This window comes from Haemaphysalis longicornis, unplaced genomic scaffold (assembly GCF_048455015.1).
Source record: "Haemaphysalis longicornis isolate Haplotype H1 unplaced genomic scaffold, Haemaphysalis longicornis Haplotype H1 scaffold_1, whole genome shotgun sequence".
Classification (NCBI taxonomy): domain Eukaryota; kingdom Metazoa; phylum Arthropoda; class Arachnida; order Ixodida; family Ixodidae; genus Haemaphysalis; species Haemaphysalis longicornis.
Genome location: NW_027526203.1, coordinates 341,037,426 through 341,062,718, shown reverse-complemented (window position 1 = coordinate 341,062,718; position 25,293 = coordinate 341,037,426). Strand labels below are relative to the sequence as shown.

Genomic DNA, 25,293 nt, shown 5'->3' with positions numbered 1-25,293 from the left:
CCTCCCAGACCCGTGGTCTTGTGGGTGCCGGCTATAGAAGAATAGGCGCCAACGAGGTGGCCAACCGAGAAGGTCGAGCTATGACTACCCGAACAGGCCCTTCGTCCGAGCCCAACCACGGCCTCCCCAGCTCCAGGGATGTTCTGATCTCGTTCGGGCCTTCCACTTCCCCTCCTCACTCTTCCCACACAACGGAACCCGTGACACTCAACTACACTTCCTCTGCGACTGTCTGCATTCCCTTTCTCTCTTTTCTCCGCAACCACCCACTGGGAGCAGGCCCTGCGGAGCTCTACCCGGGAGACCCAGACCACCCTCGTCTCCAGGGCCCAACAGGTTGCGGAGGCCCTCTGGGACCCCGCCACCCCTTCCCCCTGACCGAGCCGTAAATAAAATAATAAAATGATTCTCTCTCTCTCTCTCTCTCTCTCTCTCTATATATATATATATATATATATATATATATATATATTTTTTTTTTCTCTCTCTCTCTCACAAAGCAGGTATTTTTGCGCTGTACTTCACCATAGAGAAAAGCGATGCGGCCGGCAGCCTCCTCTTCCATCGTGAACTAGATCGTTGGCTGGATGGAGTTCATGTGTTGCAAAAGTACTGGCGCGTCTTCACGCCTTAGACCACAAAAAAGTCATCCACGTAGCTTAAAAATATTTTAGACGACGTCTTAACGAGTGCAGGGCGGTCCTGTCGATGGCTTCCAAAGCGAGAGAGAGAGAGAGAGAGAGAGCGAGAGAGAGAGAGAGAGAGAAGAGAGAGAACAGAGTTTATTGCTAGCCCTTTTAAGACGAATGCACCATGCGGAAATGTCCGGTATCTTCGTCCCATCAGACGGCGGTCAGGAACCCGTGGTCCCTGGCGGCGTTCTCTGCCAGTTGGATGACAGCAGCTTGTATCTCGGAAAGAGCTGAGCAACGCGACCTCCCACTGCTCAATACTTCTTATATGTTATGCTACGACGACCCCAATCTACTAACCACACGATAGAGATCATGTCTGGATTTGGTCTTGGAAAAAGGCGCCTTGCACCACCACAAGTCAAAAGTAATAAAGCATTGCACATCACCATCAGCAGGCATGCTGGTTTTGCAACAGCTTCGTTGGCGACGTACTTTCACAGGGTCGGGATGGCGTCCCAGCCCGTTTTTTTTTCCCATGAGCAATGCAGCTATGCGTTACAGGCGAGGGTCGAAGGGGCGTCATCATGCTTAGCAGCACCCGCCGCGATGGCTAAGGCGTTGTGCTGTTCAGCATGAGGACGCGGGTTCGCTTCTCGGCCGCGGCGGCATGTTTTCTGATGGAGGTGAAAAGCAAAAACGTCCCGTATGTACGAGATTTCGGCGCACGTTAAAGATCCCAAGGTGGTCAAAATTAACCCGGAGCCCTCCACTACGGTGCGCCTCATTCCCTGCGTTGCGTCGGCGCGTTAAACCCTACAATCAATCAATCATGCTTAGCACCGTAGCGGGTGGCCACTCACTTTTCATGCTGTAAGATACATCTTTCCCAGAATCTGCCCTAACGGGAAACAATTTTCCCGTGGTATGTGGCAGTTCCCAATCGTTCTTGAACAATAGCCCGCAAAACCAATCAAGAACGGGATTGGGAAAACGGGTATGTATTAACCTAGGTCAAAATTTTCTAGGCCAAGCCGGAAGTGCGCAGGCCGAAGAAAATTCAGTGTACAAGCTTACGTGCGGAGCGAGGCTTAAACGTTTTATGCCGGAAATTTTGAGAAAGCAGCTTTGTTTCTTACTTTCATAAAATACTTTTGTCATACTTAAAGGTAAAGCTGATTATTTGAATTTTTTGTGGTCGAGAAGGCTTGCGATGGGCCGAGAAAATTTTGACAAAGGGTGTAATTCCCATAATCCCAGCCAAGGAGGAAACTTTACGCCGGGCTAGTTTCAGGTTAGAAAGCTTTCGAATATTACGCTTAGTATGCTATGCCGGGCCCAAATGATCTTCAAAGATGCGAGACCGCGTAGCGGAAGTGTCGTACGGGAAAATCCTATCCGGTGTGGAACCTAGCTGCAGTTGACTCGCTCTGCTGCCCTTGCCTGCAAGGCCTCAATACTGGGCAAAGCGGCCTAATACGGGGCAACATTAGAAACGGGCGCGGCGAGAAGGGCTCTCCAGTGGGCCCACTGCAGCCGCGCTAGCAGCGCTAGGTGTTTTCAACTCGTGGTTGGATAATGCAGCAGCCACGGGCGGCAGGTGGCGCCGGACCTGTTGTCACTCTCCTTCTCCTCAACGCCGCCTCTCCGCCCGACGGCGGATTCTCCAACGGACACGCGGGAGCGCCTCCCTCTCCTCCGCGTGCCTCCTTCGGGGCGCTTCGGCTGCCCGCACTCACACGCTGCCGCGCTCCGGTCGCGACACTAGACGTGCTCCGCTATCCGAGTGCCGCTCCTTGTCGGCTTGCAGACGCTGCTTGCGAGCTGCACTACGGCGGAAACAGGGTATCATTCAACCTCGAGCGCGTGTGTCTGTGTGATGTTAGTTTAGAATTGCGTCTCTCCGGGCCACATTTTCCAACTCCAGCGGCGCAACAGTTGAAACGAACTTCCTTCTCGAGAAAAAAGCCGACAAAAGTTTGAGCAGCATGAACAACACGACTGACACCTTTGGTGACCTGGACGGACGACCTGACGTCTTTGTTGGCAGCTACCTTGTGGCAATTGGTGAGTACTTCTCTCGTTTCACGACTGTTATCTAGACTGCAGACTCAGTAAGCTCTTTTCCTCTTGCTTTTTGTCGTGAATTTCCTGTTCTTTTCGCCGTGTCATTAACGCTAACATGCGATCCTGATAGTCACAGGAAATCATGGTTGCCTTGCATTGGGGGGGATTTGCTTGACAGGTTGCAATTGGCAACAAAACTGATGCGACCCAGAAAGGCAAGCGCATCAAATTTGGGAACATTTGCAACTTGTCCCAAGGCTTGAACGCCTCTTTCGGCATTGGCGGGCTCGTAGCTTTGCAGTTAGCTTCGCACTGTGACCATGGAACGCCACAGTGTTGCAAAGCTTCGGTGACATTTCAAAACCAGGGGGGGGGGGGGGGGGGGGCACCTAATGAAATGAACAGCTTTGAGCGGGGCCAAGAGGTGCTCAGTGTATGGCGTAAAATAATTTGTGCGGCACTGTGCAAACTGCACTGAAAAATGGATGTTCGATTTAGCTGCATATGTTCTCTTCGCTGCACAAAATGTGCTGGTAAGTACTCTGGTCAAAATTTATAACACGGCAGAAGTTATCTCGCTTCACAACCGCCAGATTAATATCGTCATATAAATGCGATACATAAAACATTAGGCTAAAAAACAGTTTAAAGAAGGTAGTTTAAGTAGCGCTTGTTTCTTGTTTCCTCCTCTCTTGCGGTCCTTTATTCTCGCTCACCCTCATAAAGCTGTTCGCCATCCCTCGCTGTCCAAGCACTTAAACTGCTCTCCTTCTAGTGAAGCATTCCACCTAGGTGTGAAAACTTAAGAATGCAAAGATCAAGGAGTCCAGGATCAACCCGAGATGACAGCAAACGTGCGTGCATAACGCATGCGTGGGTATGTCTGGGGAGGGAGGGGGGTGAAGAAAGATCTCTCTCATTTCACTTCTCTGCTCGAAATCTCTGCCCTTACGTTTCTCTGAAACGTGTTCAGGTAGTCTTACAAGAAAAGATGAACCAACCACATGCATTGATTTGTAGTGGTTGTGGCTTCTTTGCTTACGAAAACTTCACGGTCATGTTTAGTTGAAAACTGCCTGCCGGAAAGATTGGTGAAATTCGTTTCGCTGCCGAGGGTCGTTTATTACCATTACCGGCAGGTGCGGTTAGTTTTCTGAGGGGGACTGAAAACTGAAACACCCATCAGTATGAAATTTGAACTGACGTTGAAGATCCCAATTATTGTAAAAACGCATAGGAACCTTCAACCATTGTTGCAAGTTGAAACTGTATGAAAATTCGATCACATTTGAGCCCACGCAGCCGCCGTGGCAATGCAAACCTGTTGTAAAACTGAAGAGTAACCACAAGGCAGGTTATATAGAAAACAAAAACAATATTAGCCGTACTCCCTTTCGTACGACCCGTTTTTCCTTGCTACACAGAAATTCTATGCCACACTCCCCCACCTCCCCCGTTTCTAAATGCTCATGACGCCCGCCTTTGTCGCAGACTCCAGACGACCGGAACTTACTTCAACCCCCTATTATGTACTACATCTTTCCCGCGCCTATAACTGACCCTCCTGTGAGACTCCCTGAAACACGTAGCACCTCGTGTGGGCGTACTCTCTGTTCCCCATCCCTGGAGTAGTGGGGATAAAAGCTGACAGGCTCGCAGCTTAAAGATCCAGACACCTAATAGCACGGGCCTTAGAAGCGGTGACATCTCGGGCCTTTCTTGGCTTAGGCAGAGACTGAGGTGGGAAAGAGAGAGCGCAGCCTGCACCACATGCGTAGTGCAGGGTCTAGGTGACGACGGAGTGTGAGAGGGAAAAAGACTCCTTGCCTGCTTCACGGATGTATCGCAGAACACACTTATCTTTTTAGGACGATAGTCTATCCTGGATTGCGTACACGCGAAAATTTTGGTTTGCCTGTGACTTGATTCAGCCGCCCGGCCAAAGTGAGAGAATACTTGACCGCAAAGTATTTCTATAGGCAGGGCCGTTTTGAACTATAAAACTGCTTGCAACGATCGTACGGGATTGTCTAGCGCAAAGGAAAACCCGGGCATACTTGAGACAAAACGTTTGTACATAGAGTACCACCGTCCATGAATTAATAATACACGGTTGGCTGGTTTCCCCAATAAGAAATAAAAAACGCGTTTAAAATGGTGGCGCAGAGAGGCGAGACGAAAGCAAACACACAAAAAACAGAGCTTGAGCTTGTGCTGTTCCGAGCAGAAAAAAAGCAAAAGGTAAAGTAAAAGATGCTCACTGTTTCAAGCGATAGCAGGAGAGCAGTGGGAAGGCGGAGAAATTGAACAAACTTTTATTGAACTCATCATGCGAGGCGCGAGAGGGTAGGGTAAGAGAGTGAGAGGCGGGAGCTGGGAGCAGAGAGGAAGTTACGTGGCAGGCGTGGCAGGAGACTATCGCCTATCGACAACATTTGCAGAAAACCAAGGAGATACTAGCCATGCTTTTTCTTAAGCTAACAAAAACATTTTGCTCAGGTACAGCAAACGTTTTTGAGGCACAAGCTTATTAAGAAGTATTAATATTTTGATACAAAAGAAGTCTGACTAAAATTTTTACCTGTGCGTGTATAATGTCATTTAGCTCTAACTTTACATAATGGTTGGCTTGTTTTACAATCAAGGGTGGTTTAGGAAAGAATCTTAAATGCCCCTTATCCGTTGTATAGCCAAACACCACGTAAACGAATATCCGGACACGTGGCGGTAACACGGAAACTCTCCGGCAGGGCGAGGGAAGATGGGGGATGATGGCATAGGTTTGCCCTCTCTAAATTACCTTAAATTTAAGTTGCTATGCAAGTGTAACCTCTGGAACTGACAGTTTGATAGAGCTCGGAAGTTCGCAGTAGCATCTTTAGTTCACGTGATGGTGTATTTCGGTCTTTCGCACACAAGATTTCGGGTTATGTGGAGACCACCAGAAAAACATTCAAAATAAGCCGGTAAAACTTCCTAAACAACATAAGCATTAGCTTGAGATTCAGACAGTTGGTATTGAACATGTTGTACTATATGTTACCCGTGACTTTGTCTGTTGCTGTTATGTGTATAGCGGCAATTTCGGGTAATCTGGGGACCACGCGAAAAACGTTCAAAAATGAGCCGGTAAAACTTCATAAACGACATAAGCATTCGCTTGGGATTCAGAAAGCTGGTGTTGTATAGAGGTTGCACTATATGTTATTAGTGACTTTGACCTTTAGCGTTATGCGTTGCCGGATTCAGACTCACATGCGCGGGTTTCTTAAGGCACTTGATAATATGACCCACTGCAAAATCGAATTCCTTCTCAATGGAGCGACGCCTCGTATTTATTTTGTTGCGCCTTTCAACCTCGCGGCGCCGCCAAGCAAAATTTTTTTCTTTTCCGCTGCATGAGTCGCGCAAAACGTATCCCTTCATTTTCTAAAGTTTCATTTGTATTTAAAGGGGAGAAAAACCAAGCCCAGTCTTGCCTTTAACTTTACACTCCGATTATGAATACGCATGCATTATAGCATGGCTGCTTACCCGCAGACTGCTCTTATCGATAACGACGAGCCAGACCTCTCAAACGCAGCAAGCAAGGTGGACCTTGTCAGTTGCGAAACGATTGATCCGCAACTCTCTTCCGGCTCAGGTCTGCAATGGTGTTGAAATGCGCAACTAAAAGAAATGCGCGGCGTCGCTCAACTGATCCCAACTAATGGCAAGCTGTGCTCTCTGGCGTGTGAATACCAGAGCATGTGCCGAGCTTTCGAAGCTGGCATCCAGAGGACGCCACGCGTATCAAATAGCAAACTACTGCTCTCGAAGCTTACTGCTGAAAGTTGTCTCGAGTAGAATTTTTCTCCGGTTATTTTTGCTAGAGCGCATTCATCCCTCATTCCCAACCGCACAGCATGCGTCCAGTAAAACTTTATGCGTCATGCTCATTTACCGGAAACAAAGAGTAATGATATTCTCGGCCATTCGTATGGTCAGCAGTCAACAAAGCGTTTAACCAGCTTTCCAAAGCCCTCGGCGAGCGACCTGAAGTATATAGTGAGTAGGTAGTGGGCAATTCGGCCTGTGCTTTATTATTTTCTGTTTTTTGTGACGCTGTTCTTAGCTTGTGCTTTTTTTTTTGTATAATATGATCAGGGGTTCCTTTCGCCAACGCACTTGTACCAACGGGCAATACCTGAACTGCCACAGCGCATATACTGGTGTCATGTTTAACCGCGTACAATAGAGAGTTTTACAATAGCGTACGCAGACGTACGCAAAACGTTAGCGTACGTTATTTTTTTGCGTCGTTCACACTGCGCATGCGCCATACGCTAAGCTGGTTTTGCATTTAGCGGACGTACGATCAACGGACGCTGTTTCAGGAAAACGGCGTGCTGACGCTAGTCGGTTTGCGTGTCTCTTTGTTTACAACATGGTGGCAAGTAGCCCGACGGCCGTCCATGGTTATTCTCTTCTGCGACCAGTAATTTTCCTGCGATGGATGAAGTTCTTTGCTCCTGTGTTTTTAAATATGTCGCGTGGTTTTCGCGTCGCCCTCGCGTAGCGCTCAATCGCCGTGACATCTGACTGCCTGAACGAAACTTTGCACCAGGCCGGTGACCGAAGCCCTGCGTGTGTGTGTTGTGGAAGCGTTCGCTTCAGGATGAAATGCGATGCTGTGCGTCATATGGTAGACTTTGTTTGCCGTGTTCAGAATTATTTTAAATAAGCGACGATTCAACCCCCCACCAGGTACGTATTACAGTGTCTGCGATAAAAGCCTCCTCGGCTTTGTCGCAGCGAAGTGACTTGTTCGAAGGAGTGAGTGCTACCCTTACGACGGTCAAGAAGCATTCGATCGCCTGTTAATTTCTTTGTTCGAAACCCATTTTTTGATTGTCTTGAAGTTGACTAAAATGTATGCGCCAAACCGGCTCTTTTGGTTCAAGGTGTTGTGTGCAATGGGGCAAAACAGGTGCCACGGGGCTTCGGTACTTCCACTAGGGTATGTACTCAGACAAAATGACATTTGCATTATGTTATGCATGTTTTACATTCAGAAATAGCGCCAACGTGTTTATTACCACTGGTTTGGATAGTCGTAACAACTCTCAGAACGTGTGGCAGACATAGGTCGGTAAAACAGAAAGAACTAAAACTCGATCAGAATTTCTTCCCTCACGCTGTACTCCCTCAAACTCAGACGCAAGAAACTCGGCTCTACTCAATATCGCTCGCACTCAGTCATCCCATACTCATTTGTAATCGTACTCACCAGTGCTCAAACTCATTAGTCCTCATAATTACTCGGACTCAATCTGTACTCATTCGTACTCAACTCATCTGTGCTCACTTGTGCTCCTACTCAATCTGTACTCACTTGTAATCGTTCCTAATCTGTACTCCCTTGTGCTCATTTGCAGACGTACTCAGTGTATATTCCCATTTACTAGTGTTTAAAGTGTTTCTACTATGGTGTTCTCGCAATAATTCACGCGCTGACCTATGATTTAAGCGAAACAAGCGCAGTGAAGCCGCCATCCCTGCCCTTGCTTTCACTGTGGCCGTGGCGAGCGATTTCCTAGACCAGCAACATCGTGGAAGACGTACGTAAAGAACCACTGTTGTTCTCCTTATCATCTCATTTTACATTACTTAAAAGTTAAGGGGCGCTGCGGCACCGCGAAATTCGTGACACTCGTGCACGCACGTCAAGATTCGATTGAGTAATGAAACTGACTACTCGTGAGTGCATGTAATCGCGAGTACAGTAATCGCGAGTGCCTAACTCATGAGTACTACTCGTGGGTGCATGCACTCGCGAGTACTGACTCAAGACTGTATTTTTTTTGTCTGGTTCTGTACTCACTCATAATCGTACTCAGTCTTGATTTTGTGCACGAATGAGAACAAATGAGTGTACTCACGCGTGAGTACGCCTACCTATGCTGGCATATGGGCTGATAGGCGAGTCACTTCGCAACGCATTCAACAGGTGGCGCAGTAAGCGTTAGTATGTCACGACGTAAAACCGACGAAATTCTCTACTATAACTCTCCTCGCGGTGCCGACGTAGCGGGCCCCAAAAATTCAGCGTTGCACATACCCAAATGAAGGAAACGCTGTGCTAATACTCGCTAATGTTTTCCCACCCGACTAGAATACCGATGGTTAGAGCTCTTCTTTGTGACATCTTAGTACGAGGATGACAGCGCATTTCCCAACGTTCGCGTTGCCATTGAAATGAAGCCACACCAGTTTCCATCACTGGCTGCAAGAGATTCCTCAGCCAGCTGAAATTGTTAGGTTTCAATTTTAGAATTAAGATGGGCCAGGACAGATTTCGTTGTGCTGCTCTGCTAAGTGTAGCAAGGGGAGACAGCAAAAGAAAAAAACAACTAATTTTAGTGCCACTATATAGCAGTTAGCTTCATCGAAAGCAGCAAAAAAGGCTGCTGCAGCTACTATGCAGTGGATTAATATAAGTCTTAGAGTTGTGTATAGTGTATACAGTCACCAGCGCCGATACTAACACCGATGCAGATTTGACGTACGCGAGTAATAAGTGTTAACGATTTCTTTCGCAGAAACTGCGAAAAATGATAACAGCTGTTGACATGCCTACCAGGTCATCCTTTTCCCCGTGGTTTAACGCGATTTACGAGCTCTGTTCATTTCGCGTGAAGCCAAGAAGCAGGAAGCTGCCAAGACCCTTTTCTCTTTCGAGTTTTTTCTTTAACCAAGGGAACTTCCGGTGTACTATATAGTTTGCGTGAACGTGCTAAGCTATAGCTGCAGACCACTGTAGTAAAAAATCAATACATCGTTTGATATCGTGAACAAGACAGCCAAACGGCCTTTCCTTCAGCACGGTCGACAACAACAGATGTAAAACTAGTAATAGTATTGTCAATAATAACATTTATAAACAATGCCGTCATCATGAAGGGCGCGAAAAGACATTTGCCATGGGCACCTTCCTGCCCGGGCACGCCACTGGTCTATAACATTCTTCGGTTTTCTACGGCTTTAAGGGATGAGAAATGAACCAAAAGTCAGCAATATTGAGCAGCAGATTTATAAGGTTCCATTCCAATAGTAATCGCAAGTACTACTCTTTTTTTTTTTTTTTGAAAAACGACGAAACTATCTTTTGAAGACGCTTACACGAAAGGAGGACAGGTACAACCCACAGGCTATACCCACCGTGAATGTTGTGAAATTAGTGTCTTATGAAATTGCGCGTGTGTGTTCTGCTGGCAGCATGTGCGTTGTGTAATTCCTCCTCTTGTGCAGGCCTCTTCGAATGTAGGGTTTCGTCGTTTTTCACAACTATGTACGAACAGGCCAAGAATCAAACTCTTCTGCTTTACTTTGGCCTTCCGGGTTTCGGCGTTTGGTTTAAGTTTGAGCCCACATCAAGCTGGGCCAGCATTAAATTGAAACATTTTCCGCGCTACAATTGAAAATGTTTCCGCAGTCTTTACCTTGTTACTTGTAGGTTCCGGTTCGTAAGAGGACGTCTTTTTGCATAATATCTCCTGTTATTTTAAGGGGCCATGCAGACAAAGTACAAAATTGTTTTATTCGAAAGATTTGGTGTTTTATCGTACACTAAGCGCTTGTCCGGCAGCAAACGATGCTTTACTCGCTGAGAAATTAAATACAAATCGTATGTGTTGGTACGTCGGCAATGACGTATCCAGATCAGGACCTTAAAAGTAAAGAAAGTATGCTCACCAGTCCTGCTAAAATCTCAGGAATGGCTATTTGGTTATTTGGTTTTATTCCGCTTTCTTTATATAGCTCTCGATCCGTTTCTCTATTCCGTCCAGGTTCGATTCCTGGTGGTGACAATAATTTTTGTTATTTGTTCGCGGGAGTTCTGTGCTGACGCCGGTGGTCGCTACAGAACCCTTGGCTGGTAAGGCACAAAGCTTCACTTTAAAAATTAGATTAGTTCCACTCAACGTGAAAGGTGTCGGAAGTGCGGAGCAGTGATTCGCCTTAGCGGCTGTTGCGCCGTTCTCCGCTTTTTGCTACCAACCCTCATGCTCTTCCCCTTTCTGTCTCACTCTTCTAAGGGAGGAGGAGGAATTCCTTTAATGATGAGGAGAATTCTCTCACTCTTCTCTTGATTAATTGAGCAGTGATTAATTAAACAGTGCTTTGTTCAGTGCAATTCAATTTTTCCGCCTTCGCAGAGCTCGTGCGCCTTCTCGTGGGACAGATCGCATCATTTTCTTTTATGTTTTGCTTCTTGTTCTGCCTGAACCAGCACGAGAGGGTGTTACGTTCTTTTTTGTGCTTGTTTTTATACCCTTTACGGCCCAGCCCACACAAACGTGTGGGTCAACAAATTCGTTTACTAAGTGGCACCTGTTTCGGTTTCGATTTCACAGCCCTGGGTGGTCGCGGCGAACGTTTCTGAAACTTTATTGCTTTCGGTATTTCACTCGTTTCGCCACCAGGGGGCGAGAAATCTCACATTAAAAACCTAGGGCTCTATTCTCGTAAATCTGGGAATTTGCCGGAAGTTTTTTCTGATTGGCTTTCAATTTTGGTCACGTGCTTCCGGTTGGCAAAGCGGTTGCGAGTGCTGTCGTCATTTTGATGTTTCATGACGTTTACTGTCAACAGTTCTACAGTTTGCCTTATTAACGCCGCCTGTATAATTATTGTCTAACGCGTGAGCGAAAAATGGCCAAACAGCAACTCTCCTGTTGCTCTCTCCTACCCTTTCCCGCTCTGTAGCCTTCCTTCGGGCTTTCATGTCCGCAGGCCAGCGCCGCTTCTCGGAAACTATGCAAAATAGTTGACAGTTTGTTTAGCGTTCCCCAGGCGGCGCTCCTACGCCTTCTTGTTTTTTCCCATGCCCGTGGGCCCTATTCTCGACTGCACAAATTGCCGGCAATTCGCCCATATTTTTTTGCCTAAGCACGACGTAAGCAATCAGTGACGTGCTGCACCAATAGCTATGACGACATGCAGTGTAATTTGACGAGTCACTCATAAAGATCGCTACCAAGGTATCAAATATTGTGCATGGCGACATGCAGTGTAATTTGACGAGTCACTCATAAAGATCGCTACCAAGGTATCAAATATTGTGCAAGAAAGATATAAAAACACTTGGCATGTACTATAAAAATTAAGACGGTAGCTGAGGCTGACAAGAAAAACACATTTCTGGAGGTCGAATTTGACGCCAACACCACAAAGCGATCGAGTAACGTTGATCCAAAAGCGAGCGAAAGGCGGATGTCGAGCTAAAGAACATCACACAATTTTTTTACCGTATCTATTTATTTCTTTCATTCGCTTTTAGTAACATAGCTGGGCTCTCTGCTTCAATGCAAGCTTTGTTGCGTTATCACCTTCCCTGCCGCCACCGCCGCCACGCCATCGTCTGCTGCTATGTTACAAGTTTATGGCATGATCACAGAAAAAGACGGCCGCGACCATCGCTTCTATGACACATAAGAGCAGCGAAGCGCTACGCCTGATAACCGCGGAGCGCACCGATAACGCCGATTCATTCATTCGTCAAGCTCGACTGCAATCAGCCGTGTAATGAACTAAATAGTCACTTTTCATTGTTATTTTTCTCTTGAGTTCGATTAGTATTAACTCTATGGCTTACTAGGACAAGTATGGACAAATGCAATGCATTGGGTTCTCTTTGTCATGGAGAGGCTTGTACGGCCCTCTTATGCTGCGGTTACGCTAAACAAATAATTTTTATTTAATTGTCAAACATAAAAGCAAAATACTGCATGTTATTTGTATGTTTCATGATCGCTGACTTGGAAGCAGTTGAAACTATAATTTGTTTCGGTAGGAAACATGTTTTAAACAGCGCGCATGCGAAACTGCGCCTGCTGCAAATTGCCGCACATTTCGCGGCGCCGTAAGCCGGGGCAATATTGTGCCCTATTTTGCTTGTATTTTGCGACAAAAACAGCCGCCATTTTCAAGCTGTTACGTAGGGTTACGTCACTTTTACGCAGGCTGAAGTTGCCAATGCATCACGTATTCGTTCCCGCCAACTGTTTAAATTACGTCACGCCTTCTCAGCCAATCACAGAGGGGGTGTGTATTACAAGCAGTATTGTTGTTGAATAGCAAAGGCAGGCTTATGTTGTCATGTCCGCTGCATTTAGTCTGGTTTTTCATTGCCGGCCAAGAATTATGCGCCTTTAGTAACGAGAAATAAGGCAAACTTTAGAACTGGTGTCCGTAGACGACATGAAACGTCAAAATGACGACAGCACACACAACCGCTTTGTCAACCGGAAGGATGTGACCAAAATTGAAAGCCAATCAGAAAAGACTTCCGGAAAATTGCCTGAATTGCCGGCAATTTGTGCAGTCGAGAATAGGGCGACTGCACAAATTGCCGGCATTTCGCCCATGTTTTTTTGCGTAAGCACGACGTAAGCAATCAGTGACGTGCTGCACCTATAGCTATGACGACATGCAGTGTAATTTGACGAGTCACTCATAAAGATCGCTATCAAGGTATCAAATATTGTGCAAGAAAGATATAAAAACACTTGGCATGTACTATAAAAATTAAGACGGTAGCTGAGGCCGACAAGAAAAACACATTTCTGGAGGTCAGGTTTGGCGTCAACACCACAAGGCGATCGAGTAACGTTGATCCAAAAGCGAGCGAAAGGCGGATGTCGAGCTAAAGAACATCACACAATTTTTTTACCGTATCTATTTATTTCTTTCAATCGCTTTTTTTAACATAGCTGGGCTCTCTGCTTCAATGCAAGCTTTGTTGCGTTATCACCTTCCCTGCCGCCACCGCCGCCACGCCATCGTCTGCTGCTATGCTACAAGTTTATGGCGTGATCACAGAAAAAGACGGCCGCGACCGTCGCTTCTATGACACATAAGAGCAGCGAAGCGCTGTGCCTGATAACCGCGGAGCGCACCGATGTCGCCGATTCACTCTTTCGTCAAGCTCGACTGCAATCAGCGCTGTAATGAACTAAATAGTCACTTTTCATTGTTGTTTTTCTCTTGAGTTCGATAATGTGACCCAACAGCTTACTAGGACAAGTATGGACAAATGCCATGCATTGGGTTCTCTGTCAAGGAGAGGCTTGTACTGCCCTCTTATGTTGCAGTTACGTCAAACAAATAATTTTAATTTCATTGCCAAACATAAAAGCAAAATACGGCATGTTATTTGTATGTTCCATGATCGCTGACTTCGAAGCAGTTGAAACTATAATTTGTTTCGGTAGGAAACATGCTTTAAACAGTGCGCATGCGAAACTGTGCCTGCTGCAAATTGCCGCACATTTCGCGGCGCCGTAAGCCGGGGCAATATTGTGCCCTATTTTGCTTGTATTTTGCGACGAAAACAGCCGCCATTTTCAAGCTGTTACGTAGCATTACGTCACTTTTACGCAGGCTGAAGTTGCCAATGCATGGCGTAATCGTTCCCGCCAACTGTTTAAATTACGTCACGCCTTCTCAGCCAATCACAGAGGGGGTGTGTATTTCAAGCAGTATTGTTGTTGAATAGCAAAGACAGGCTTACGTTGTCATGTCCGCAGCATTTAGTCTGGTTTTTCATTCCCGGCCAAGAATTATGCGCCTTTAGTAACGAGAAATAAGGCAAACTTTAGAACTGGTGTCCGTAGACGACATGAAACGTCAAAATGACGACAGCACACACAACCGCTTTGTCAACCGGAAGCACGTGACCAAAATTGAAAGCCAATCAAAAAAGACTTCCGGAAAATTGCCTGAATTGCCGGCAATTTGTGCAGTCGAGAATAGGGCCCCAAATAGTCACTTTTCTTTGTTATTTTTCTCTTCAGTTCGATCATGTGACCCAACAGCCTACTAGGATGAGTGTGGACAAATACCATGTATTGGGTTCTCTTTGTCATGGGGAGGCTTGAACTGCCCTCTTATGTTGCGGTTACGCCAAACAAATAATTTTTATTTTATTGCCAAACATAAAAGCAAAATACTGCAGGTTATTTGTATGCTCCATGATTGCTAGCTTACTTGGAAGCAGTTGAAACTATAAGTTGTTTCGGTAGGAAACATGCTTTAAACAGCGCGCATGCGAAACTGCGCCTACTGCAAATTGCCGCACATTTCGCGGCGCCGTATGCCGGGGCAATTTTTTGCCCTATTTTGCTTGTATTTTGCGACAAAAACAGCCGCCATTTTCAAGCTGTTACGTAGCATTACGTCACTTTTACGCATGCTGAAGTTGCCAATGCCTGACGTAATCGTTCCCGCCAATTGTTTAAATTACGTCACCCCTTCTCAGCAAATCACAGAGGGGGAGGTCAGTTCGATTAGTCAGTTCGACAAGAATTATGCGCTTTCAGTAAGGAGAAATAAGGTAAACTTTAGAACTGGTGCCCGATCACGTCATAAAACGTCAAAATGACGACAGCACACACAACTGCTTTGTTAACCGGAAGCACGAGACCAAAATTGAAAGCCAATCAAAAAAGACTTTCGGAAAATTGCCTGAATTGCCGGCAATTTGTGCAGTCGAGAATAGGGCTCCAGGCCATAAACTTGTAACATAGCAGCAGACGATGGCGCGGCGGTGGTGGCGGCAGGGAAGGTGATAACGCCACAAAGCTTGCATTGAAGCAGAGAGCCCAGCTATGTTACTAAAAGCGATTGAAATAAATAAATAGATACGGTAAAAAAATTGTGTGATGTTCTTTAGCTCGACATCCGCCTTTCGCTCGATTTTGGATCACCGTTACTCGATCGCCTTGTGGTGTTGACGCCAATTATGACCTCCAGAAATGTGTTTTTCTTGTCAGCCTCAGCTACCGCCTTAATTTTTATAGTACATGCCAAGTGTTTTTATATCTTTCTCGCACAATATTTGATACCTTGGTAGCGATTTTTATGAGTGACTCGTCAAATTACACTGCATGTCGTCATAGCTATAGGTGAAGCACGTCACTAATTGCTTACGTCGTGCTTACGCAAAAAAACATGGACAAAATGCCGGCCATTTTCCGGAAGTCTTTTCTGATTGGCTTTCAATTTGGGCACGTGCTTCCGGTTGACAAAGCGGTTGTGTGCGCGGTCGTCATTTTGCGTTTTATGTCGTCTACGGACACCAGGGGCCCTATTCTCGACTGCACAAATTGCCGGCAATTCAGGCAATTTTCCGGAAGTTTTTCTGATTGGCTTTCAATTTTGGTCACGTGCTTCCGGTTGACAAAGCGGTTGTGTGTGCTGTCGTCATTTTGACGTTTCATGTCGTTTACGAAAACCAGTTCTAAAGTTTGCCTTATTTTTCGTTACTAAAGGCGCATAATTCTTGGCCGGCAATGAAAAAATAGACTAAATGCAGCGGACATGACAACGTAAGCCTGTCTTTGCTATTCAGCAACAATACTGCTTGTAATACACACCCCCTCTGTGATTGGCTGAGAAGGTGTGACGTAATTTAAACAGTTGGCGGGAACGATTACGTCATGCATTGGCAACTTCAGCCTGCGTAAAAGTGACGTAATGCTCCGTAACATCTTGAAAATGGCGGCTGTTCTTGTCGCAAAATAGGGCAAAAAATTGCCCCGGCTTACGGCGCCGCGAAATGTGCGGCAATTAGCAGCAGGCGCAGTTTCGCATGCGCGCTGTTTAAAGCATGTTTCCTACCGAAACAACTTATAGTTTCAACTGCTTCCAAGTAAGCTAGCAATCATGGAGCATACAAATAACTTGCAGTATTTTGCTTTTATGTTTGGCAATGAAATAAAAATTATTTGTTTGGCGTAACCGCAACATAAAAGGGCAGTACAAGCCTCTCCATGACAAAGAGAACCCAATGCATGGCATTTGTCCATACTTGTCCTAGTAAGCTGTTGGGTCACATGAGCGAACTCAAGAGAAAAATAACAATGAAAAGTGACTATTTAGTTCATTACAGCGCTGACTGCAGTCGAGCTTGACGAATGAGTGAATCGGCGACATCGGTGCGGTCCGCGGTTATCAGGCGTAGCGCTTGGCTGCTCTTATGTGTCATAGAAGCGGTGGTCGCGGCCGTGTTTTTCTGTGATCACGCCATAAACTTGTAACATAGCAGCAGACGATGGCGTGGCGGCGGTGGCGGCAGGGAAGGTGATAACGCAACAAAGCTTGCATTGAAGCAGAGAGCCCAGCTATGTTAATAAAAGCGATTGAAACAAATAAATACATACGGTAAAAAAATTGTGTGATGTTCTTTAGCTCGACATCCGCCTTTCGCTCGCTTTTGGATCAACGTTACTCGATCGCCTTGTGGTGTTGGCGCCAAATTTGACCTCCAGAAATGTGTTTTTCTTATCAGCCTCAGCTACCGTCTTAATTTTTATAGTACATGCCAAGTGTTTTTATATCTTTCTTGCACAATATTTGATACCATGGTAGCGATCTTTATGAGTGACTCGTCAAATTACACTGCATGTCGTCATAGTTATAGGTGCAGCACGTCACTGATTGCTTACGTCGTGCTTACGCAAAAAAACACGGGCGAGTTGCCGGCAATTTGTGCAGTCGAGAATAGGGCCCCTGGTGTCCATAAACGACATGAAACGTCAAAATGACGATAGCACACACAACCGCTCTGTCAACCGGAAGCACGTGACCAAAACTGAAAGCCATTCAGAAAAGACTTCCGGCAAATTGCCAGAATTGCCGGCAATTTGTGCAGTCGAGAATAGAGCCCCTGGCCCTGAAAAGTGTGTAAATACAAGGTTAGGAGAGGCCCTGACGTCACATTTGTGAAGCCGAGTCCCATCATGACTTGAGCCCACGGAGCCCAGCATTCTATCCCATCATCCTTTGCTATTATCCGGTTTGATTTGACTAACATGGCGTCGCCCTGCCCTCCCGCTTCGAAGCGAAAACAGCTTCGTCGCTAATTCTGTTGTGCGATGTCATGTTCTAAGCTGTTGATTTCACCTTCAATTTGCCCATTCTAACCCTCACCCAAAGTTTCCATCGAAAAACGGCCTTCGTTTTTGAGATAGATGGACGATTTTTCAGCTCTTAAGCCTGCCAAAGTAGCGTTTCTCGTCGTCATAGCAACAGGCTCGCGGGATGGCGAACGCAGACGACGGGAGCATTGTTTGGGGTGGTACATCACTGCGGTCTTTGCGCGCTACGTCTCAGCAGCGATAAATTTCACTTCACTTCACAACGAAGAAACACATAGTGAGCAAAGAACGAACTGTGGCTCTCGCCAACGCTGAGCGAAGGGGATTTTCCCGGCAGGTCGCCGGCGGCGGCAGCGGCTCGCTCCGCCGATCTGGGCACGACGTAAGCGCTGCTGCGGCCGGGGTATGAGTTAAAGCCGTTTCCGACGGCGGAGTTTTCCAACTGGCCTAATCTAAAAACGTTTATCGTAGCGACTGCGCTGGTTTGCAAGCGTAGCGAGGCAGCCACATACCAAGCGCCTTAAAAATTTGTCCGTTCTGTTAGCGCAAATTTGGCCACCGCAGTTGTAAACAAGTAAGCAACATTGTCCATGGGCTCAAGAAAAATGACATCACTTCCTCCACACTTTTCGCAATGCATTGGGATGCTAGGGGCCTCTCCTGAGTATTCTTTCCTCCATTATGGTCCCTAGAAATATGTGCTAGTCTGCCGTCCGCCGGCCGCGAAGGGGGCTCCTCCGTGATGCATGCAGCGGCGGCGCTGCAGTCAATCGGAGCGCGGTGGCCGGCCGGCGCGATGGGCAGCGGCGGACGGCGCTCTGCCGTGCCGCTGCTGCCTTCGTAGTTCTGAACTATTTCTGGGCGGGTTCAGCCCATTTTAACTGCCCCTTTTCGGACCATATCCGTTTCTGTCGACAAACCAGATTAGCCAAATAAGTTGGTCCTCACCAGTACGAAGAGTTTTAACCGAAGCGTGAAGTGACAGGAGTGCGTTTTCGCGTATTATGAAGGATAGAGCCTTGTAAAAACCGTGGAATCGTGTCGCTACGCTATTTCGATTTCGACACATACTCGGGGGCTTCGGGAACACTGCCGGCATGGCATCGTTTTCCAGCTTAGAAACATCATGCGGGACTTCAGCTAGCAAACAACCGTTCTTTGTGAATACCCCCGCCGTTGTTAACTGATGGATTAGTCAGCGCGTGAAAATGTGTGTGTGGTTTGTCGGCGCTCCGCTTTTTTGTATGGCTCTTTGGAACCGTCTTTCTTTGCAAGTTTCCCAAGACGTCCCCTGTACGTGTATGTAAATAAAACAGCTCGAACCGGTGCCTTCTGACCTTTCGCATCGTTCATCTGGAGGCCCTTAAAGCGCACGTCTTCGCGGCCCCCTCAGTTACGTCCAGTCAACTGGGAATCTGTTAAATGTAAATGCCGAATAAAAAATCAAGACGTGTGCATATGCATACGAAGTTTTATCACCTTCAGTCATCAGATACAGTGATTTCTCCATAACTCGAACTCGGATATCTCGAAATACCGGTTAAGTCGAAACCTTTTTTTGCCGTGCATATACCTGCCATAGGCGACATTTTCCACCCTTTGTCTCGAAACGAGCTTTCGGGGATCACGGATATCTGGAAATGTTGACAAAGAGGACGCAATGCAACATCCGCTGCAGGCAGCTGATAAGCTCTCGGTTAAAGCTTAGCTCCCATTACCCGCCGAACACCGTCGCGAACGGCCAATTTGCGCGGGGTACGCACTGTGCGCGGCCGATGTCCCGTTAGCGGAGTGCTGTCCGACGCCTACATTGTTGATATAGCTGGGGAAGACGCTTCTGATCATGTGGACGACGACGTGTCTGAAGAAGTGCCAAAAACGGCAGGAACAAGAAAAACATATGGTTTGCCTGCTTCACAGCAAGATAGAATATAGCGTTGGCGACCAACAGTTGATGCGGCATTGAGAAGCTCGAGAACACTTTTTTGGGGCCAAATGCGAAGGCGAAACAGGCGAGCATCACGCAGTTCTTTTTCCGCAATACCTAGAAAAAAATGTTTTTTTTTTCTGCAAATTATTTTGCCTGTATTCCGGTAGCGTCCCTGTGCATTGGAGCGTTTGTTACCAGCACTATCTCTTATTCCAGTGATCTGGCCATACATTTTTCGCATTTCGCTTAACCCAACACTCCGCTTACTTCGAAATTTTCAAAAATTTGGGTACTATCAAACCTCTTTTGTCTGCCTGTAATTTTCGTGAATACCACGATTTGAAACATTCGCCACCATTGTGTACGTGAAACTGATTTTTAATAACACCCGGCTGCAAATGCAGTAACTTCGCTTGCATTCCTCATTGCACAGGTTCTTTTTGATCACCCACACACTCGGAGGGAATTGCGAGGCGCACGCGGGGAAAGCAAAACGGGAGAATATTTGTGTTAAGGCCAATCATTATAATCGCGGCTGTTTGAAACCAAGGATTAAAAATATTGAGGTTTATTTATACTGTCATGACCATATATACCTCGCTTTTTCTTTCCTCTCCCCGCACTCTGCCCAAAGTATATAGGAACAAGTTTTTGCTGGCACATTTTACTCAAGCTTTCGCTTTTCTTTTTGTCAGCCTACCAGCCGTCTGCGTGCTTCTCTGACCCGGTAGTTTCGATGTGGATCAAACGCAGCTTCTGGTGCCGCAGGGAGCTCTTTTTGAACGGGATCTCACTGTCTGAACATTGATGGTTGAACGCGAAGCTTTCTTGTGAGCGATTCCTTGTCGTATGAGTTTTGACTTTGACTCATTGAGCTTTCACTTTGACTCGCACGCATTTTGGACTTATGATCGCGCCGGATTTGACATCGACCCTTTTGCCGTTTGATTTCACGCAAAGAAAGCTTCGTGTTCAACCATCGTTGCGGAGTGGAGGAGTGGATACTTTTTCTGACTGCACTCCTCTCCAAATCCAAACTGCTTTGACCATGTTGGAATTGCGCATTGAGATAGACGTCGGCTTCAAAACGCGATGGAGCCAGCTTCGATTCTGACCACGGGAAGCGTTTTTTTTCCACTCACTTTACTCACAAACATCACCGCCGTCAGAGACAGTTGGCTTTCCTGCAGTGCTTTTTCGAGGCGACATAGGCCATCAGTGAAACATAGAAAGCTTCACTTTAATAATGGTTCAAGCGGTGGTAGTGAAACGGCTACGCTGGTTGCTGCGGTTTCATCCTTCGGTCTCATGCACTCGCGAAATTCAGCGGCCGCAAAGAGGCTCCTTAGCCCAATTCGCGAAAAACTCGGGGCGTGAAACTAAAAGGTCTTATAGTGAGCTGATTGGGAGCTGATGTATCTCGTACCATTCGATTTCACCGCCATAAGTGGCCGACAAACCCCGATGCGCGCTCGCGCTCCGCGGCAGTAGCGCGCGGCACAGGCCGGCCTGCGGCCGCTCTCACTCCGGCCGCTCGGGCGCTCCGATTGCTCGCAGCGCCCTCTGCGCAGCGCTGTGCGTGCATCAGCGGCGCGGACACGCCTTCCCATAGAGAAAGCGCGCGGACGGCAGACTAGCACAATTTCTAGGGACCATACCTCCATGGTAAACACGGATGCCGCCACGATGCCACGCTGTTGTTGGCAGGTCAGTAGTTGAAGATACCGCTAACATTTTTTTTATAAAACACGCACAAATTCAGGCCCCTAAACTAAACGTAAGAGTACATTTCCTACGTATAGTATAATTTTATAAGTTTTTTCCACGCATTCATGTTTTATGAACAAGATTAAATGAAATACTAAGCGAAAACAAATGGGGGCTGAGGCGCGAAATTCAGTTCCGGTATATACTGAGGAGTGCCAGTCATGTGGAAGTAATTTATAAAGGTTCACATTAGCACACCACGGTGTCGTCTACTGTGTAACTTCGACGGTTGCAGAAACTACAGTCAAACCCGGTTATAGCGAACTGCAATATGCGCCAAGGTTAGTTGGATATATCCAATAGTTCGATATAGCCGAACCCGCCTATAACGAGTTTATTGTTACGAGTTCGCAATACGCGGGAATCCCCTTGATATCCCCACATGCAGAAACGAACAAAAAAAGTATGTCATTGCCATACACAAAACAATCGGTTTATCGAAAATATCAAAGCTACTTTCCTCCTTAACGCCTTAACTGCCTACTTAAAAAAAGCGGTGATTTTTGTTTTCCTTTTCGTTTTGGCAGCGTCAACTAGCACAGCATTCTTTACACGAGACATTGTTTGCACCAGTTCGAGTCCGTGTCCTTCAATATCGAAGAAGTATTGGCGGACGACATCGACTGCCGAAAGCACTTCATTAAGCGTCGGACGGCTTTCTATCGCGACATCCTCTGCTTCCTCGGTGCTTTTCAGCAGCATTACGATGGTGCTGCTGACGGTGCCCGCTTCCGAGGGGTTTACCGTGACGGCAACGTCGTCGTCGACACTCAGGACATCTTGGAAGGACACTGCTTTCGGCACAGCATCGGGAAGGTTGGCGAGCTGCCGTCTTGGTCCGGACTCACTCACTGGGCGGGTTCCGTCGTGAGTTCCGCGCGTCGGAAACAGTTACGGAAAGCGTCGGACGTCATGTCACTCCATAGGAGGCGCCATGTCTCGGTCGCGGCCTTTGCTCAGTGGTCGCGGCCAATCAACATCTCAATCGCCGCTTCTAGATCATGCATTTTGGCGGCCATTCTATGCACGGCGAGTTCGATATATGAGATGTGAAGTTCGTTATAAGAAATTTGTTGCGCGTGTATTTTCGTAACTGATTTATTTTTGTTCGATATATAGCATAATTCGCTCTATCTGGGTTCGTTATAGTCGGGTTTGGCTGTATCTTATCTACGCCCATGCTGCAGCCCGCACACTTCCGACTATAAGAATAAAGCTGCCGCCGCCTATCTTAAAGGATACTATACCCTACATGCTTGGGAGTGGCTGCTGCCGATTGGAACTCGCCTTCAGCCGGTCATGTCATGCTACGTGAGACACTGCTGGACAGATCGGCTCCCTTTGAGTGTACATGATTCGTAAATTAAAAAATTACACCATCTTCCCTCGTGGGAACCCTGAGGGGATGCAAGCCCATGGAGTAATGGCGTGTTAATTGGTTGTTAGAGCAAAGACACGTTTAGTAGCGTATTAAATGTCTTCTTTATTTATCGAGTAGTGGGGAACGTTTTGCGGCTTCTCGTTCTCGAAGCGAGATATCCGCTGTTCGACGCTGGCGTTTCGAAGCGTTGTCACGTTGCCGAACGCAATCTGGATCAGCTACTCGCCGCTGGCGTTTCAAAGCGGCTTCTCGTTCTCGAAGCGAGGAATCCGCTGCTCGACGCTGCCGTTTACGTTCGGCGTCGCGAGCTCTCCTCTGTGCAGCCTTGTCTTCAGAGGTGCTCGCGGTTCTGATAGTGTGCTGGCTGGCGCCAGTTGAAGGTGTGCCAGCCAGTTCGCTGACGGAATCGTTGGCGTCCATTTGCAGTCATCGGACGGCGCAGTACCGAAGAAGCAACTGAGCGGAGCACGGACGGGTTTATTTGCAGAGCAGAGGGAGTGGAGAGGAGGAGCAGCGCGCCTGCGCGTGATTGGACAGCTGGTGTGCAGAGGGGAGAGGAGGAGCAGCGCGCGCTAGCGCACAGGTGGTTTGGAGAGGGGGAGGGGAGAGAGAGCGGCGTTATCACAGCTGTTGTGGAGAGGAGGAGAGGTGCGGACGCCGGACGCCGGAGATGCTTTGCATCTGAAACAAACACGCGTCCGAAAGATTTTACGATGTCTAGCCTAAAACTAGGTTCTTTTTTACGTGTGCTGTTATACTCTCACTAAGCGCTGGTTTGTTTGAGAGAGAAATGAAACAAGCGCCGAATAATAGTAATAATAATAATAATAATTTTATTTGCACAGTAAGATGGTTTTCTACAGGAGGACAAGGCGAAGCAGAAAGGTAGCAGTTTTCGATTGATGCATGCTCCTTCGATCACTGTAACACGCAATCCAAAATTTTTAAAAATAAGATGTAATGCACCGTATGCACTCCTCATGAGGATTTGCATGACACATTACCGATGCTCCATAGATCACCGAGTTACATTTTTCACGTCTACTTTTACTTCCACTCTTATAGCCCACGTATATACCTGTACAGAGGGGGAGGCGGAGGAGTAAAATTCATTCATGCGAGCCTTAGGCGCTGATGTCTGGGCTCCAGCCTCATTCTCGTCGGTTGTTAAAAAATATTCTGTCGTTCCCTGTGCGCCTTCGCTAATGAATGGAAACGGCCGCTTCCGTTCGCGCCCGGTTTTGCCTGAAATGCCTACGGTTTTGGTCAGAAATCTGCCAATAGAAACAGCCTTCGAAGCCTCTTGTGATAACGTACATATGCGCATTCTCAAGTCGTGATGGCATGTTGTGTATTTGTGCAAGGTGAAGTCGACCAAGGATATATGTCTCCCTTCACAAGTAAATAAGAAAGAAAGAAAAGTTGTGGTTTTTTGTCACAGCAACCTTTCGGTTATAATGCGCCAGAGGCAGTTCACAAGTAAATGATTTTGGGTGTACCTATAAATTGGTAATTGCACATTATCTGTTAAATCATAGTAGTTAATGTTGAACCAGCTGCCAAATATTAACTATAGAAGGTGAACCAAATTGCTTAGCATGGAACAATCATCATTCACTAGTGTAGAGTATTCAGACTTCATATGTATTGCATGTAGCAGTCAATAAGACAGCCGACAATAAATTAAACTCTGGATTTTTTATTTGCGACAATTACATCTGCGCGTATCGGTTCAGCCAGGACAGCCTGGCTGGAGACATTCCTGGCTGGAGGACAGCCTGGAGACATTCTTCAGCTGTATACATCCATTAAAAAGAAGGAATAATAAATCATCCGCCTCGCAGTCCGATACGCGTAGCACAGCCTTCCTATTAAATGCAGAGCATTTCAGTAACTCGCGATGTCACCCGAGTTGACGTCCGTAGTCCGCACCGCACCCCTCCCTACTATATATAAAAAAATACTACCCGGCGCCCGGTTTCGATCCCTCGACCCTGCGGCGGAACGCAATGTACATGGTGCTCTACCCACTGCGCCACAAAGCCGACACAGAATGGGACGCTACGAACGCGCCTTATATCGTTGACTCATTCAAATTACTGCTGACGAGCGCTCTCTCGTCAGCAGTTGCCACAAGTGCAACAACATTAACGTAACGCAAAATACTTAACGTCGTGCGCCCCCGGAAATGCTCTGCATTTGATCGTGCCCCTCGCGAGGGGGATGTTTCACTGCGTCTTCTCTCGGTCGCGAGACCCGTGGCGCCATCTGGCGGAGGCGGGGCACAACTCGTAGCACTTTCTTTGAAAAAGCGCCTCGAAAGCGCGGCAAATATGAAATAGGGATGACGCGCTTTCGAGGCAATCCGCCGACGCGGCTGCTTTGTGTACAGACTCGGCGGTGTTGTGCCAGAGCGCCTGGCCCAAAGGCGTTGCACGAGGCGACGCGCCGACAGCGAGGCTGAGTCACGCCTCTCCCTTTGTCGCTGCGGCGCGGCCGAATCCTGCATCTCGAAACGCTGCGGCGCGGCCGACTCCTGCATCTCGAAACGCTGGGGCGCGGCCGACTCCTGCATCTCGAAACGCTGCGGCGCGG

The 25,293-nt window shown here is 47.2% G+C and overlaps 1 protein-coding gene across 1 annotated transcript in view; it reads left to right on the top strand.

Annotated features, from left to right (window-relative positions):
- The first annotated feature begins 2,344 nt into the window (after positions 1-2,344).
- Positions 2,345-25,293, top strand: part of LOC144153020 (visual pigment-like receptor peropsin) — a 452,246-nt gene continuing 429,297 nt past the window's right edge. Inside the window, exon 1 of the mRNA XM_077684656.1 lies at positions 2,345-2,699. Within this exon, the coding sequence (XP_077540782.1) occupies positions 2,621-2,699 (79 nt within the window). The 5' untranslated portion in view covers positions 2,345-2,620. The remainder of the gene's footprint in view (positions 2,700-25,293) is intronic.